Genomic DNA, 14188 nt, shown 5'->3' on the forward strand with positions numbered 1-14188 from the left:
ACTGCGATCCATGTAAATGAAGGTAATCTCCCTCCTCCATCTAGCTTTTGTATTCGGTGTGCTCTCTTTGAGTCCCATTCCGAGCCAAGAGCTCTGTAGTCAAAGCCGCTTTTATCACTCTCCATTATTTATCACTGTTGCCTTATTTAGAATATACGGCCACATGTGTATATATAATAACATGTGCTGCCCCCACGTGAGATTTGTTGAAGGGGAGGTGAGTTTTGCAGCAGCACAGGACAGAGAAAGACAATAAAAAGGCAGCAGACACCAGGTATGGTTGAAGCTGTGCGTACTGTATCTGTGTCCTTGAATCACTGTTGACCAGCGAGAGGCCTGAAGTGAATGTGATTCATTATAATATTCATGAAGCTGCAGGACTCCTGAGCTGAGCTAAAGCAAAGCCGGATATGACTAAACTGACCCTTGCTCCTTCTGCCCTGAGGGTAAAAACAGCTAAGAAAGGGACAGATGAGGCTCAGATGGAGTGTGTGGCTGAGGATGGGTGTGGATGAGTTGAGGGATTATAGCTTATAATGAAAGCCACTTATTTCACAGTTCTAACAGTCCGGATGATTTTAGAAATTACAGCATTTGTACCCTCAATAGACCATGCTCGTGATGTTTTTCATGGCATTTTCTCTGTCATTGCAGTCTGGGTGGGAGGCTAAATTGTCATCCTGTGTGCTGGGTGGTAAGCCCTATAAATGTATAGAATCTGACAACTCGTTATCATTTCACCGCTTAATGATTGAGCAGCAACTGAAAAGGCAATGGATAGAGAAAAAGTGGAGACATAAGGTCATATTTCAAGGAAAAACAACATATTTGCTAACCCATTAGCTTCCGTTACCACTTTCTAGCTAACATTGCCATTTGGTATGTTTTCCTTCCTGGCTTGAATAAATGTGTTCGAGTTGTGGGCTGATATATTAAAATGAAATTATGCCTTGTGTCTTGAAACACTATCAAATGGAAATGTTAGCTGGAGGTGGTTGAATGCTTATGTCAGCTATTGTCTAATGGAAGCTAATGGGTTATGAAATATGTTGTTTTTCCTTGAAATATGGCTGGTGTCCCTCCACATGGTCGCTAACCCATTAGCTTTCATTAGACTACAGCTAATGTTAGCATCCAACCTCTTCCAAGCTAACATGATAGTTCAGCTATGTTGTTTTACCTTGAAAATGGCCCGATGCAAATCGGGAAACGGTGAACTAAAAACAATATGTCAGATTCCCCTAAGTTTATACGACTTCAGTGACAGCATTTGAGCTTCCCACCCTGAGCGTGACTTCAGAGGAAAATGGCCGCCGTGTGAATATCCATATCCATTGGTCAGCAAAAAAATGCAGACTTATGGGGCTAAATGAGAAACCCAGTGGACCTGAAATGTAAAACACACTGCGTTTTTGTGAAGGAGGACAGCTTTACAGCCTTGCGGTATGCCATTAATTAATAGCCACCATGAATTAAGATCTGAGGAGTGCTGCTATCACAGGATAATAAAACTAGTGTTTGTTTCATTGCCTTGATTAATGACCGTCATATTAATGTCAGAGGGAACACATGTAAGGTGAGATCCACTCACAGTCCCTAAGTCTGTCACTTTGGTTCCACCCTTCTGCCACTTCACAGCACTTACAGCCTGCTCTGGTTACTAATGGCTTACATTAACCCTTTAGGTCTCTGTGTGAACGTGTTATGCATACATGTGTGTAAAAGAATGTGCGTGAGACAGTGAGAAAATGAGTTTGGGAAGGCGAGGAAGCGAATAAGGGCGACCGAGATTGAGGGGCGAGAAGAATTAATTGCAGAAAGTGTGAGCGTGCAAGTGTGTGCGTGAATGTCTGCGCATGGTCCTTATCTCTGCCCTCCAGAACAACTTCAACAGATTGGGGAGGATCAACATTTACATAAACGCACACAAACTAGCAGAAAACTTTAAAACTCCGGCACCCTCATTTACTGCACCACTTATCTACAACCCTGACACTGCACAGACACACACCAGTTCAACATAATATTTATTCAGCTACAACAGAACAATGCACAGCCTCTATCTGCTGACATGTAAATGTACCATGAACAGAGCTAGGCTAGCTCTCACATGGTATTACATTACTAGGCGACGGGAACCCCATTTGTCTTTCCTGCTTCTGTCTGTGGGGAACAGTGAGAGGGAATCAGAGCAAATGCCTTCATCTACACAGGATATATAAACATGAATATAACACACATTCTGGCCATTAAGAGACAATATTGAAGCATGTTTAATGTCTGTGAAATTGATAAATAGTACCAATAATGGCCTGTCATTAAATATGGATATCCATATTAGCCTGCAGTCATCTAATCTATGGCAGTTCCTCCACGTCTCCTGTGTCTTGGCTGAAAAGCGGTACTTGAACACACCGCAAAGACTACATCTGACAGCCAACTAGCTCTTACGTTCTGCATCTACATGAGAGGAAATTACTTCCCATACACCAGGTGACGGTAGTCTGGAAGACTTAGGACTGCGGATTTACAAACCATTGTTATGACACATTGTTTGCCAATCATTCTCACACCACTCATAGCCATTTCTAATCGAGAATATGTTTGATAAATAAGGAGAAACCACACTACTATTGGTAAAATCATGGATACTAAAGCGACAGGCTCCAGGAGCTTTCTTTCTCTTTTTCTGTTTCTCTTCTTGTGCACGGATACACTTAGCTGAACTTAGACTGATCTCTCTCACAGGCGGGCTCTGCATATTAGACATGCTCAATCAGCCGAAAAACCACCAACAAGTGCCGACAGTGCTGGACACACCGCAAAAACTTGGCCTACAGACAATTACAGACGGCGCCAACACTGGCTGAGCGTCAGCCTGGCGTCTCAGGGCCCATAAAGCTACAGTGAAATTGAATTGTCTCTGTACTGTTTGAACTGAGAGAGGATCACTGTCGCACGTAGGTTCAGAAGTTGATTCAAATAGCTTTTCAACACAGAAAATAAAAGAGTAAATATTATTATTATTAGCCAAACAAGTCAGTCTAAAAATATCAGAACTGGCCCGTATTGGTCAAGTTTTTCCAGTGTGGAACAAATGCAGAACAGAGGTCTGATGGTCACTCACTGCTCTGTGGTATTTATTTATGGAGGCTCTACTTCAGTGAGTCTATGTAAATAAATCATGGTAAACACACTCACCAGCCACTTCATTTGCTACACTTGCACAATCTAATGTAGGTCTGCATGATATAAAAAAAATAAAAAATAAATCACATTGTGATTATTTTAAATTGATTATGATTCACGATTAGTGTGAATTATTGTTGCGTCACAATTTTCATTTACACTGAAAAACTAATACAAACATAATGATGTGACATTTGTTGGGGTCTGTCCCAAACAAAACATATTTTCTTACATCTGGGGAACGAGATTTGTCAGCCAGGACAGCACAACAACACTTCATTATGAGGATGATTTACCTTTATCAACAAATTGCAGTCCTGATCTAGTGTGATCCAGCACAATAACAGCTCTGTCATAACTTCTGCCTTTAGAAGCCTGAAAATAACGTCCAGTTTTGATTGACACCGTCAGAGACACTTTAGATTGTGCAAGAGCACCTAATGATGTGGCCGATAAATGTGTTTGTGTATGTCTGTATGTATATTTTTATTGTTGCAGTTCAGCAGCAGAGCGTTGGATGAGTCACGCACACACTGTGTCCCGCATCCCTGTCACGTTCTCTGGCTGTGCGACTCCATGAGCTATTTTGTGTCCTCTGTCACACACAGGCTTCAGACACAATCCTCTCTGTCTGCAACATCCAACCCCAATGAGCAGTCTTATGTGCAGCATGGTGTGTGTGTGTGTGTGTGTGTGTGTGTGTGTGTGTGTGTGTGTGTGTGTGTGTGTGTGTGTGAGTCAGTGTACAGCTGCATTTTTTGATATTATTATTATCGATTCTATACGGCCATGCCAGCATTTCATCAGAGGGCCATGGGAGCAGGAGAAAGGGAAGCCTGGATGGATTATCCATTATGTTAGTTCTCCACAGATCTACTGAGTGTGTGTGATTGTCCATCCCTTATATCTGCAACATGAGAGCAATTCCACTAAACAAACATAACTTAATCATGGATTGGCAGCGTGTATGCAGTGGGAAATAAAAGCCTGCCCGCACACACACACAGAACAGGTAGCACGTATCAAACAGCCTGTCAAACGGCGCTGTGTAAATGACTGACAGCTCAGCATCTGCTCCCTCAGACAGACATGACAGATAGACGTGGACCGGGTCTGATTGTGATTCGCTGCCAGCACCAGCAGTTCTGCATTAGCTGCTTGTCTGATTATCTGTCTGTGCGACTGAGCCCTCTCCTCCATGACCATCCATCCCTACACAATCTCCCTCTGCATCGTCAGGTCATCACTCCTCTCTAATTGTCTGTCTGTCTGTTTATCTGACTGTCTTGTCCATCACTCCTCTCCTCATCCACTGAATCGGCATCATGGGGCCAAACCAGTCAGTCTCCTGCTGCATGATTATACATGTTTGATTCTTACAATACACAGACATACCCTCGCTCCCTTCACATCTGTCTCTCACTCTCTTTTCTTTTTGAGGCACTCGTGTCAGGACAAACCCATCGAGGGCTCTGCCCACAACACTTGCTTCTAAAAGGAGAAAGAAAAATAGGGCAGGACAGTACCAAGAGAGCTCTGCTCTGGCATGTCAGGGCAGTTTTTGGCTTTGTTTTTTAGTGTCTATTTGAGTCATGAAGCCAGGAACCTAAAGCAGAAGAGGGCAAGAGAGGCTGTGAAAAAGTAAGAAACCTCCAGAGAGAGGAGGAGTGTATATGCTAAAGTTAAAAGATCTATAATCGAGTGGGCGGAGAGGCAATATTTTGGTGGCGCAGGGTTTAAGTGGCTCATTTTTCACACTATTCGTAAGACAACTGGCTCAAGGAGACACAAAACAGTCCAATTCCCCCCCCCCCTCGCAGCTGCTGCCATGCCGAACAGTACTCAGAGTAATGGGCTGCAGTCCCCTCTGTGTTTCTCAGGGTTGAGGAAGTCCTACCTATCTCAGTTCCCGCAGCCGCCTCCTGGGAAAAAGCAATGGCCAATATCAGCATAGAAGACAGAATGACCTCTACTGCAGAAACACAGCAGCACAGAGCAAGAAACACACACACCGGTGACTGCAGAGGTGAATGAAAGCTGGGGAGAGGAAAAGGTGGAGAGACAGACAGATACAAGCAGAGGAGACATTCAAGATACAAATCTTGACAGACAGAGAAAGGAGAGAGACAGAAGTCAGGGTGGACGGACAGAGACTTGACTGCAGAAAGCTCCTCTGCAGTAAGTGGTTATTGATTGGGAGACAAGGGCCAAAGGATTCCATGGCCAGCGAACTGACACAGGATGCTTACTACCAGCCCCCTCTTGTATAATTGCAAACGCAATGAAAAGCACAAGCCGAAATGCATCGAGGAGAAAACGGTTGAGATGCATGCAGCGAATCATTGCATAAACAGCATGAGGAAGACTGCGTCTTTAGGATGCTGTGCAGTCATACTGAGGATGTGACCTTTTCAGGACTAATGATAAGAGATGTGACACTACAAAATGAACACACAACACATGCTTTGATCTCTGTATGCACATGTACATAGAGACAAACACACAGAGAGGGGCAGGCTGTATTCCAGGAATGGAAAGATCACATCTGTCTTGCTCTTTCAATCTCTGACTGATGTTAATGCAGGTGACCTTTTGCATCAACATGAGTCCAAAATCTAAACATCAAGCTCTCTCTTCCACTCTCTCTTGCACCAGGAAGCAGCCTGTCATTAAGTAAAGAGAAGGCAATCAACAGACACAGATGCAGCCAGTAGTCTGCTTAATCTGAGTGTGGATCGAGTTTCGGTGGTGATAGAAAAGTTGATTATAGGAAGTGGTCAGAGCTACCAGCCTGTCGGTCAAATGTGCCCAAGCCCAAGGAACTGGAATGACTGCCTGTCACACACACTCAGGGGGATAGCATGACCTTTCTTTTTTGTGGCTCAGCGTGTGCGTGTGTTTAAATGAAAGACTTACTGCTTCTTGCAACAGAAAAATGAATGCATGACAGACATGTCACTGTGTGGACTGGCATCCTCAGAGCCAAAAAGAAAAATCTGTATTTTAATTATTCACTGGTGTGGAAAGAAGCAATGAAAACCAAAAAAATTAACACCTGCAAATGTGTTTTCTTCTCAAGTATTCAGTTAAAGTGTGGCTATTTTTGCGCTGCCAATTCAAGGCGTTTAGGAAAGATTTATTCATAAGACAGGGGAAAGGTTGACGACTGGGAGATGTAAGTCATTACTGCAGTAATATCCCACAGTTGTCACATTGTTCCAGCTCTGAGAGGCTGAGTAATATGTCACAGTGCAGCCAGACAATATTAAAATAAGAGTTACTATTCCCACCCGCAGCACACAGAGAGCCAAACAGTTATTTAAGACACAACAAAGAAATAAAAGAATTATTTGTGACTGCTATTAAATGTGTTATCATGCCAACAGGAAATGTAATTAATGCAACTCTGCCTGTCCCCTTATGTAAAATGGCCCACCTAACTGTCATAAGACAACTGGCACACTTTGAGATGTACTGTAACCAAACTCCCTTTAACATTTTGAAATTTGAGCAAAAATCTTAATAATTAGTCGACGTTATTACTTGTAGAACAGGAAACAATATATCTTACTAATCATTAGGTACCACTCTTTAATTCGGCATAGATCTTATTACCCAACTAAACAACTTCCTCCGGTTAATTCGCATTTTAGAACAGGTTCGTCTGTTATTTCACCAAATCTAAAAGTTGAAATGTTCAATAACTAAATCCGCTGGTTGAATGAGAAGCAAGCCGAATTCATCAATATATCAATATTGATTCAAAACTGACCCTGATCAGGTTCAATCAGGTATGCAGACCTGAGAGATAAACAAGAACACTTTAAAACGCCACGTTTTCAATAGTGACGTTGGCTCTTTCCCAAACAGACTGAACAGTTCATTATCAGAGTGGAGTTGCTACAATCGATAGAGGGTCCAATGAGACGTCTCCAAGTCTCTCCGGGATCACCGTCTGCGTGATCCGACGCTGACGAACAGCCGACAGCGTCACGTGCAGCACAACTGACATTTTCCATTTCATCTCAAACTTAAAGTGCTCTGAATCTTTCGCCAGTAAACGTTTGGAAAACAAGACACCAGCCCTTACCCTTTGATTCTTTGAGTTGTTCATCCTGTCCGAAGAGGAGCACTCCGCTTCCCAACTCTCCAAAACTGGCAAGCACAGGCGCTTTACGCAACACCGAGGGGACCGCTGAGCGTCCCACACACCCCGAGACAAGCCTTAAATCACACTTTCCCTCTGAGGCACCTCCATTTATAGGCAAACAGTGAAAATATCCGCTAAAAAAAATCCGAGAATAGCTGCCGGTTGTCAGTCCGCAGAAGTTGTTAAGGATCCGCGCACAGATCACAAACCCCACTCTTGGCAATCTGGGAACGACAGCGGTCATGTGTGTGAGCCTCTCTCTGTGTCGTCTTCATTGTCATCATCATCATCATCACTGTCGTCGTCGTCCGAGTAGCCCCAGAGCTCCAGTCCAGACCCACACACACACACACACCACCAGCACCACCAGAGCAAGGGAGGATAAAGACTGACCGGCTGATGGACCAACCCAGAGCCGTTTCTGAGGAGGCGGGTGTGTGTGTGTGTGTGTGTGTGTGTGTATGTGTGCTCCTAATCTGTGTGTGTGTGTGTGTGTGTGTGTGTGTGTGTGTGTGTGTGTGTGTGTGTGTGTGTGCGAGCCAGCAGAGGGGAACGACAGTGGCTGTCACAGCTCCAGGAACCTCCAGGGGTCCTTGAGGAGAATCCCAGGGGGCGTTGGACACAGTTTTACTAACAGTGTCATCACTGACATTCACCAGACACGCAGTAATGAGATAATGTTACTAAGATGTTTTTCTCAGGGGGTTGTTGTCCACTGAAGGACACACAAACATGTTTTTATTTTCCCACTGGGCTCCAAGGTCCCTCCAAAACGACAGTGGCATGGTCGAAAGCCATTTGGGAGAAACTGACATAAGAAGGATTTGGCAGCTGTGAGTTTGGCCATAGTTTGAAGTGGGTTGCAAGAGTGTCAGTAAAAATCTACTGTGGTCCTCTGTGCCTACACCGCCCACAGTGGAAAAAGACGTTTTTCTTTTTTTAACTTATGACTCAACTTCTTTTTTTTTTTTTTTAATATGCTGTTTGGACTGCTGAACAGTTCAGGCGCAACATTGCTTTTTTCCCCCCCACATGTCCTTTCTCACGTCCATAATTCAAATAAGCAGCTGAAATACTGTTAGTTTTTAAAAAGACTGATTTCTGCATTTGTCAAGTAAACAGCAGTGTTATAAAAAAGAATAATCTGTTGATTATCAATAGAAGGCATTCAATCAATCAAACGTGGTTCTGTTTCTCCAAGTCTTCATCCTGAATTACTCCCAACTCCTGCACTGTTCTGCTCAGTGGTCATGGTCACCTCTCCAAACCTGATGATTTTAAAAATAACTAAGTAGATTACTTTTATGGATTTGAAAAATTACTGATAAAAGTACAAATACCCCAAAAATGACTTAATATAGTAATTTGAGTAGATGTAATTAGTTACTTCCACCCCTGGAATAGTACTGTAGTTTCCTGTTATTGAGCTGATATTAAATGTGCTTAAGGTAGTTTTCTGGCAGTTAGAGTACTTAAATATTTAAAGTACAAGCAAAAGTAAATGATACATATATTTATATGTATGTATATGCACTGTATACTATGTGTCGACCAATTATCAGCTCCAATATTCAGCATTTTTCTGATCATCTGAATTATGTATTTATTTATTTTTTGTGTAACTGCTGTTAAATTAAATTAATTGAAAAAGTCGCTAATTTGGCTCGGATGCAGCATATAATCTGCAAAGTGTCTGTAGTGGAGTAAAAAATACAATATTTGCCTCCAAAATGTAGTGGAGTGGGAGTATAAATTAGCAAAAAATGCAAATACTCAAGTAAAGGTCAAGTACCTTAAAATTGTACTTGAGTAAATGTACTTAGTTACATTCCATCACTGCTTTTCATCCTGTTGAATGCATGAAAATGTAAAGACCTGAAGACATCAGTGCCTTCAGAGCACTAATCCCACGCACCGTACGAGAGACTGCTCATGCAACCTATCTTGCTGAAGCCGACGTGACGCTCGACGAGCAGCGAGCCAATCACCGTTCGCCGCATACAGCTACAATCAAGACAATGATACCCAAAACACAATAATAATAGACTCATTGCATAGACTAAAATAACAAATGGTAAATGTTGCACATGCCCTTCATTCATTCATTCATTCATTCATTCATTCATCATCTGTAACCGCTTGTGATTTACATGTCGCGGGGGGCTGGAGCCAATCTCAACTGAGGTTGTTGCACACACCCTGAAAGGTTAAAATAACAGGAATAAGTATATAAGAAATGAGGTAGTAATTGTGAAACCGTAAAACCCTAAAATCATATATAATAAATACAACTTAAGAGTTAAGAGTACATTAAGAGTTAACCTGGTGTTCTGTTCAGTAGTGTTATGGATGTAGGAATGAAGGAAAGCTTGAAGCGGTTGCTTTGACATTGGCTGGCTCCATAGCGTTTTTGGCTAAAGGTAAAAGTTGGTATTCAGGGTGTAGGATATGTGACGGGTCCTCCAGGATGTTGTGTGCATGTCTGACATGTGTCCTCATGGGTAGTGTGAGCTACAGTATGAAGAGAAGGGTATTCTTTTATCCCGATTACTTTCATCTCAGTTTTCACTAGGTTGTCGATCCTTTCCTTGCCCTGGACTGTGGCGCCGTACTGTGAAGCCAAACCATATCTAATGGTTTTAATTTTGCACATCAAACAGTCTGAGTCAGTGCAGGAAGTGCAGAAATTGAGTAAATGTACTCAATTTGTATGTACTAATGTTAGTAATTGTATGCTACATGCAGATACAAAAGAAAGTTAGTGCAGAAACTCCATGTAGTTCAGAAAATAGGCGAATACTGCAGTTACTTCAGGAGAGATTATACACGTTATAAGTCCCTACAGGATTGGCACAGGGAAAATATAGCTAATAAGTCAAATATGGTCACTATAGCACCATCACATTTTAAGCTCCTCTGGTAATATGTGTTTATTATAAGCATTTGTTGGCAATGGAAATGTAATAATTCTACTTGAAACTGGACGGCGGATTTGACTAATTTGTCCACAAATAATATTGGCCAGCAGCCTGAAGTCGGTACATTTATCCGATGCTCTATACAGATAGAACAACGTATCATTCCAGGGAAAATAAAAATCTTCATCCGTCTTCCTCTGCCCTTCCTCTTTCTCTTTCAGTGCCTGCCTCTGCTTATTGCCTATGTGCACACGGGGAACTTGTTGTGCAGCGGAGTGTATCGCCCTGTCAGGCGGTGATGTATGGGAGTGATTTGTGGGCAGGTGGAAACGGAAAACACAGCGAGTCCGGCTGGAATTAAGTGTGGGAATAAACCAGCTCGGGGGTTAGGGTGAATCAGCTGAGTTTGGCTCCAGGAAATCCGCACTGGAAAACTAATGAAGGAGTGTTCGGGAGAGGAGACGAGGAGAATGTTGTGAAAATACACTTCTTTTGCAGGAAATAACTGCAAAGATTCAGACATTGCTCATGTTTTTTATTGTTTTAACATTTTCCTAAATGTCAGCAGTGCACAAAGGATACTGCGAAGGAGGATTAATAAAGCACACCGCTTGTTTTGTGGTTGTTTGTGGGTGAGATGAGATGTGGAATGAGTTTCACAGTCCAGAGATGCAGCAGATGACGAGTAGGAGGATCAGGATGGAGGAGGAGAGAGTCAGTCTGTGGGCAGCCTTGGCTAATGGCAACAGAGCAACAAAGTCCATCTCATTGGTGCAATAATACATCTGTGCATCTGGCTGGGTGAATATAGCTCTTCACCTCCAGCTGAGGAAGCTTTGTAATGGCATTCGCTTCACTGCACGGACACTCCCCACAGAAACCAAAAGCATCAGACACCAGCAAGAATGTTAAACTCATACAGTATTTAACATTTAAGTTCTTACATACATCTTTCTCTCTCTGTTAGTGTAGACGTGCGCAACCAAAACAAGATGAGCCTTGATAACTCAGGACTTAGCGCTGTAAATATCCCACAGCTAATCAGATTAAGGTTTCATCAGCAAGAAGCTGTGCCAGGAAGAAGTGCTGTCGGAGACGAATCCACGCTCACAGTTCACGGAGAGGTTCAGGGAACGACACGTGTGAGCGACAAAACCAGTTCAAGCAGGCACAACACTAGCACTCCAACTAACGGTTGTTTTCATTAATCTGCCAATTATTTTCACGATTAATCCTTAAACCTTTAACAACCTAATTCTGCCCCTTTGATTGTTTTGTTAGTAGGCTAATTAACCCATTCATTAGCTCTGTCTGTTGCTAAGCACAAACAAACTCTTATGTCATTAAAAAGTTTGAACCCGGGCTGTTTCAGCAGAGGGAATTCAAGACAATCAAACTGAGAAACCTCCTTCTAAGAATAAAACTAATAAACAAAGCAGAGAAAAAAAAGTGCATTGATTTAAGGCATTTTAATTCCAAGATTTATAGGTCAGACATAAGGAATTATGGTCTGGTTAAGTTTAGGCATAAAAAAACACTTGGTTAGGCTTAGGAAAACATTGTGTTTTGGCTTAAAGTATATGTTTTAGGCACAACAAACATGGCTGGAGACGTCCTGTCTTCCTGTCAAAAATATACGGTTTTTATCTCCACAAACATGGCCGGCAACTGTCCCGAGGTGTCCTTAAAAGTATCCGGCAGGGTCACACTTCTAAATGTTGACACGCAGTCTTGAACTGCTGTCCCTGGCTTGGCTTCCTTCTTGCCTGCATCTCTATTACTGTCCCATACACTTCCGATATGAAAGCCTGGTTGACTAATCACTGCAGCTCTGCATACACAAACAAAACTATCCATGTCCACTTGTTTTAATGTGGTACAGAGAAAACAACAACATATCTACTAACTATTCAAGGAATCTGAATAGAAGATAATTCACAGTAGTTGCACAGAGTCAATTTTCCCATGCTGAATGAGTCAGTGGGACCAGCTGAATGAATGATAGCATCATTCCCAGAGTCATTACACTGCGTTTCACAGGAACCTAACCTACACAGCCCTCTCCCTCTGAGACTCGAGCACTTCCTATTGACTCTCTCACAAGCGTGTCTTCCCCCCAAACAACCATTTCTCTTCCTCTCCGGCTGCTGCTACTGTACATCCTCAAGATCCTTTCCTTCCTCTCCTTCCTGAGGAGCCTGTCGTTGCCACGTGTCTAATTATAGGGCATCTCTCTACACCATTTCTGTTTAATTTGTAATCTTTTCAAAAGCTTGAAAAAGAATGAAATCTTAACTCCTATCAGGGCCTGGAGGAGTGACTGCACAGTACATAAGCTTAACGAAATTCACACTTTGGGCTTCTGCAGATTTTAATCTGGTGCTTTTGTTGACAGCAGTTGTTGAGGGACAGGCCTGTGTTTCTCTTTCACATACTTTACCCTCTTTTTCCACGGTCCTTTGTTTGAATAAAGGTCTCTGGGCAATTTCACATAAACTGACCCAAAGGAAGCACTGAACCACACGGATAAGCTTCAGTTGCTTTATTGCAAGGTGCCCGGTAGAAAAGAATGAAAACACTAGAGTGTAATGGCTTTTTCTTCCTGGTACCACCATATTTTTAGAGCACTATTTCTTTTATGGTGGCACAATACTGACGATCATTGCAATTATTTAGCTAAATAGTGCAGGACATGTGAATAACACTGTATTGTGGTGTCCATAACCTCCATCTGATTACTGGACTAAAAATGACTGATTTAGCAATGTGAGCTTTTTAATTCATAGACCACAAATTGGACTTGGCACCTGAGAGGTACTGGAAGGGAATATTAATACCATTTGGGGGACCAGCTGTTCCAGCAAATAAACTGCAACCCATTTATATGAATTGTTCAGCCATACTACAGCACCTTTCCAATATTAAATGCCACTCTTATTATCTACCTGTCACAATTCACAACTCCTTGTTTTTAGATGAGAAATGGAAGAAGAATACAACCCACCTATTTATCCAGGTTGAGCAGCATATCAGCCACCTACTGGCCACAAGGGGGAATTGCAACATCTACAGACACTGAAAGAGGGTCATTCACTTCTCTCCTCCACTCTCAGTGCCCTGTTTCAAAGAAACTGTGTCCATGTTGTTGTTATGTGTCAATCATTGTTTTGTCTTGCAAACAACCTGATGCACGTAGAGACACGCTCTCAACAGAGAATCAGGCAGCCTGAGGTGCTGTAGAACAGTTGACTAACCTCAAGTATGCAGGAAGCGGACAACACACAGACATGACACCAACTTCACAGGCTGATTGACTCAAGCTTGTTATTACAGATGAGATCTCAAATAGGGCGGCAACTAGTGTTTACTTTCATTATCGATTCATCTGTAGATCATTTTCGCGATTAGTTTTCTTTTAATTGCATTAAAAGAAATGTGAAAAATCCCCATCGCAATTTGCCAGAACCCAAAGCGACGTCTCCAGATTGCCTCAGCATCGGCGCCTGCGGCATGAGAAACCTAACAAACCTCACAGGACACTTATGTCATCAGTGATACATAGCTGTTGCACCCAGTGCCTTAATATTATGCAAGTTAAATCAACAGTGATCATATTCAGTTATATATACTGACTGTCAATCATGATGGATCTTACAGTGACAGCTGTGGGTGCCATCTGCGAGGACACGAGCTGCGTGTGCTCTTATGTACGTCTAAAATAAGTGCCTCAATAAACTTAGTTACATAACAGCCCGTATGTGTCCAGTGACACACTGACCAATGACACAGTGCTGCAGAGGCACTCGGGGGTTAAAAGGGGTCTTCAGTCCGACTCAGCCAATCATAACGAGCCATGTTTCTCCTCGGAACCAATAGGAATCCCCTGTCCAGTCCCTTAGTCCTTTACAGTGAAGATAAGATGGATTAACCT

The 14188-nt window shown here is 42.5% G+C and overlaps 1 protein-coding gene across 3 annotated transcripts in view; it reads right to left on the reverse strand.

The window, feature by feature from the left end:
- rtkna (rhotekin a) overlaps positions 1-14188 on the reverse strand; it is a 70574-nt gene that overhangs the window by 22467 nt on the left and 33919 nt on the right. The window contains exon 1 of one of the 3 annotated variants that reach the window (XM_084360785.1): positions 7280-7460. The exons of the other annotated variants lie outside the window; for them this stretch is intronic. Coding sequence (XP_084216911.1) covers positions 7280-7303 — 24 coding nt within the window. The 5' untranslated portion in view covers positions 7304-7460. Of the gene's footprint in view, positions 1-7279; positions 7461-14188 lie in introns of those variants that run through there. 3 annotated transcript variants of the gene reach the window in all.

Source organism: Pagrus pagrus (assembly GCF_965226575.1).
Source record: "Pagrus pagrus genome assembly, chromosome: 8".
Classification (NCBI taxonomy): Eukaryota; Metazoa; Chordata; class Actinopteri; order Spariformes; family Sparidae; genus Pagrus; species Pagrus pagrus.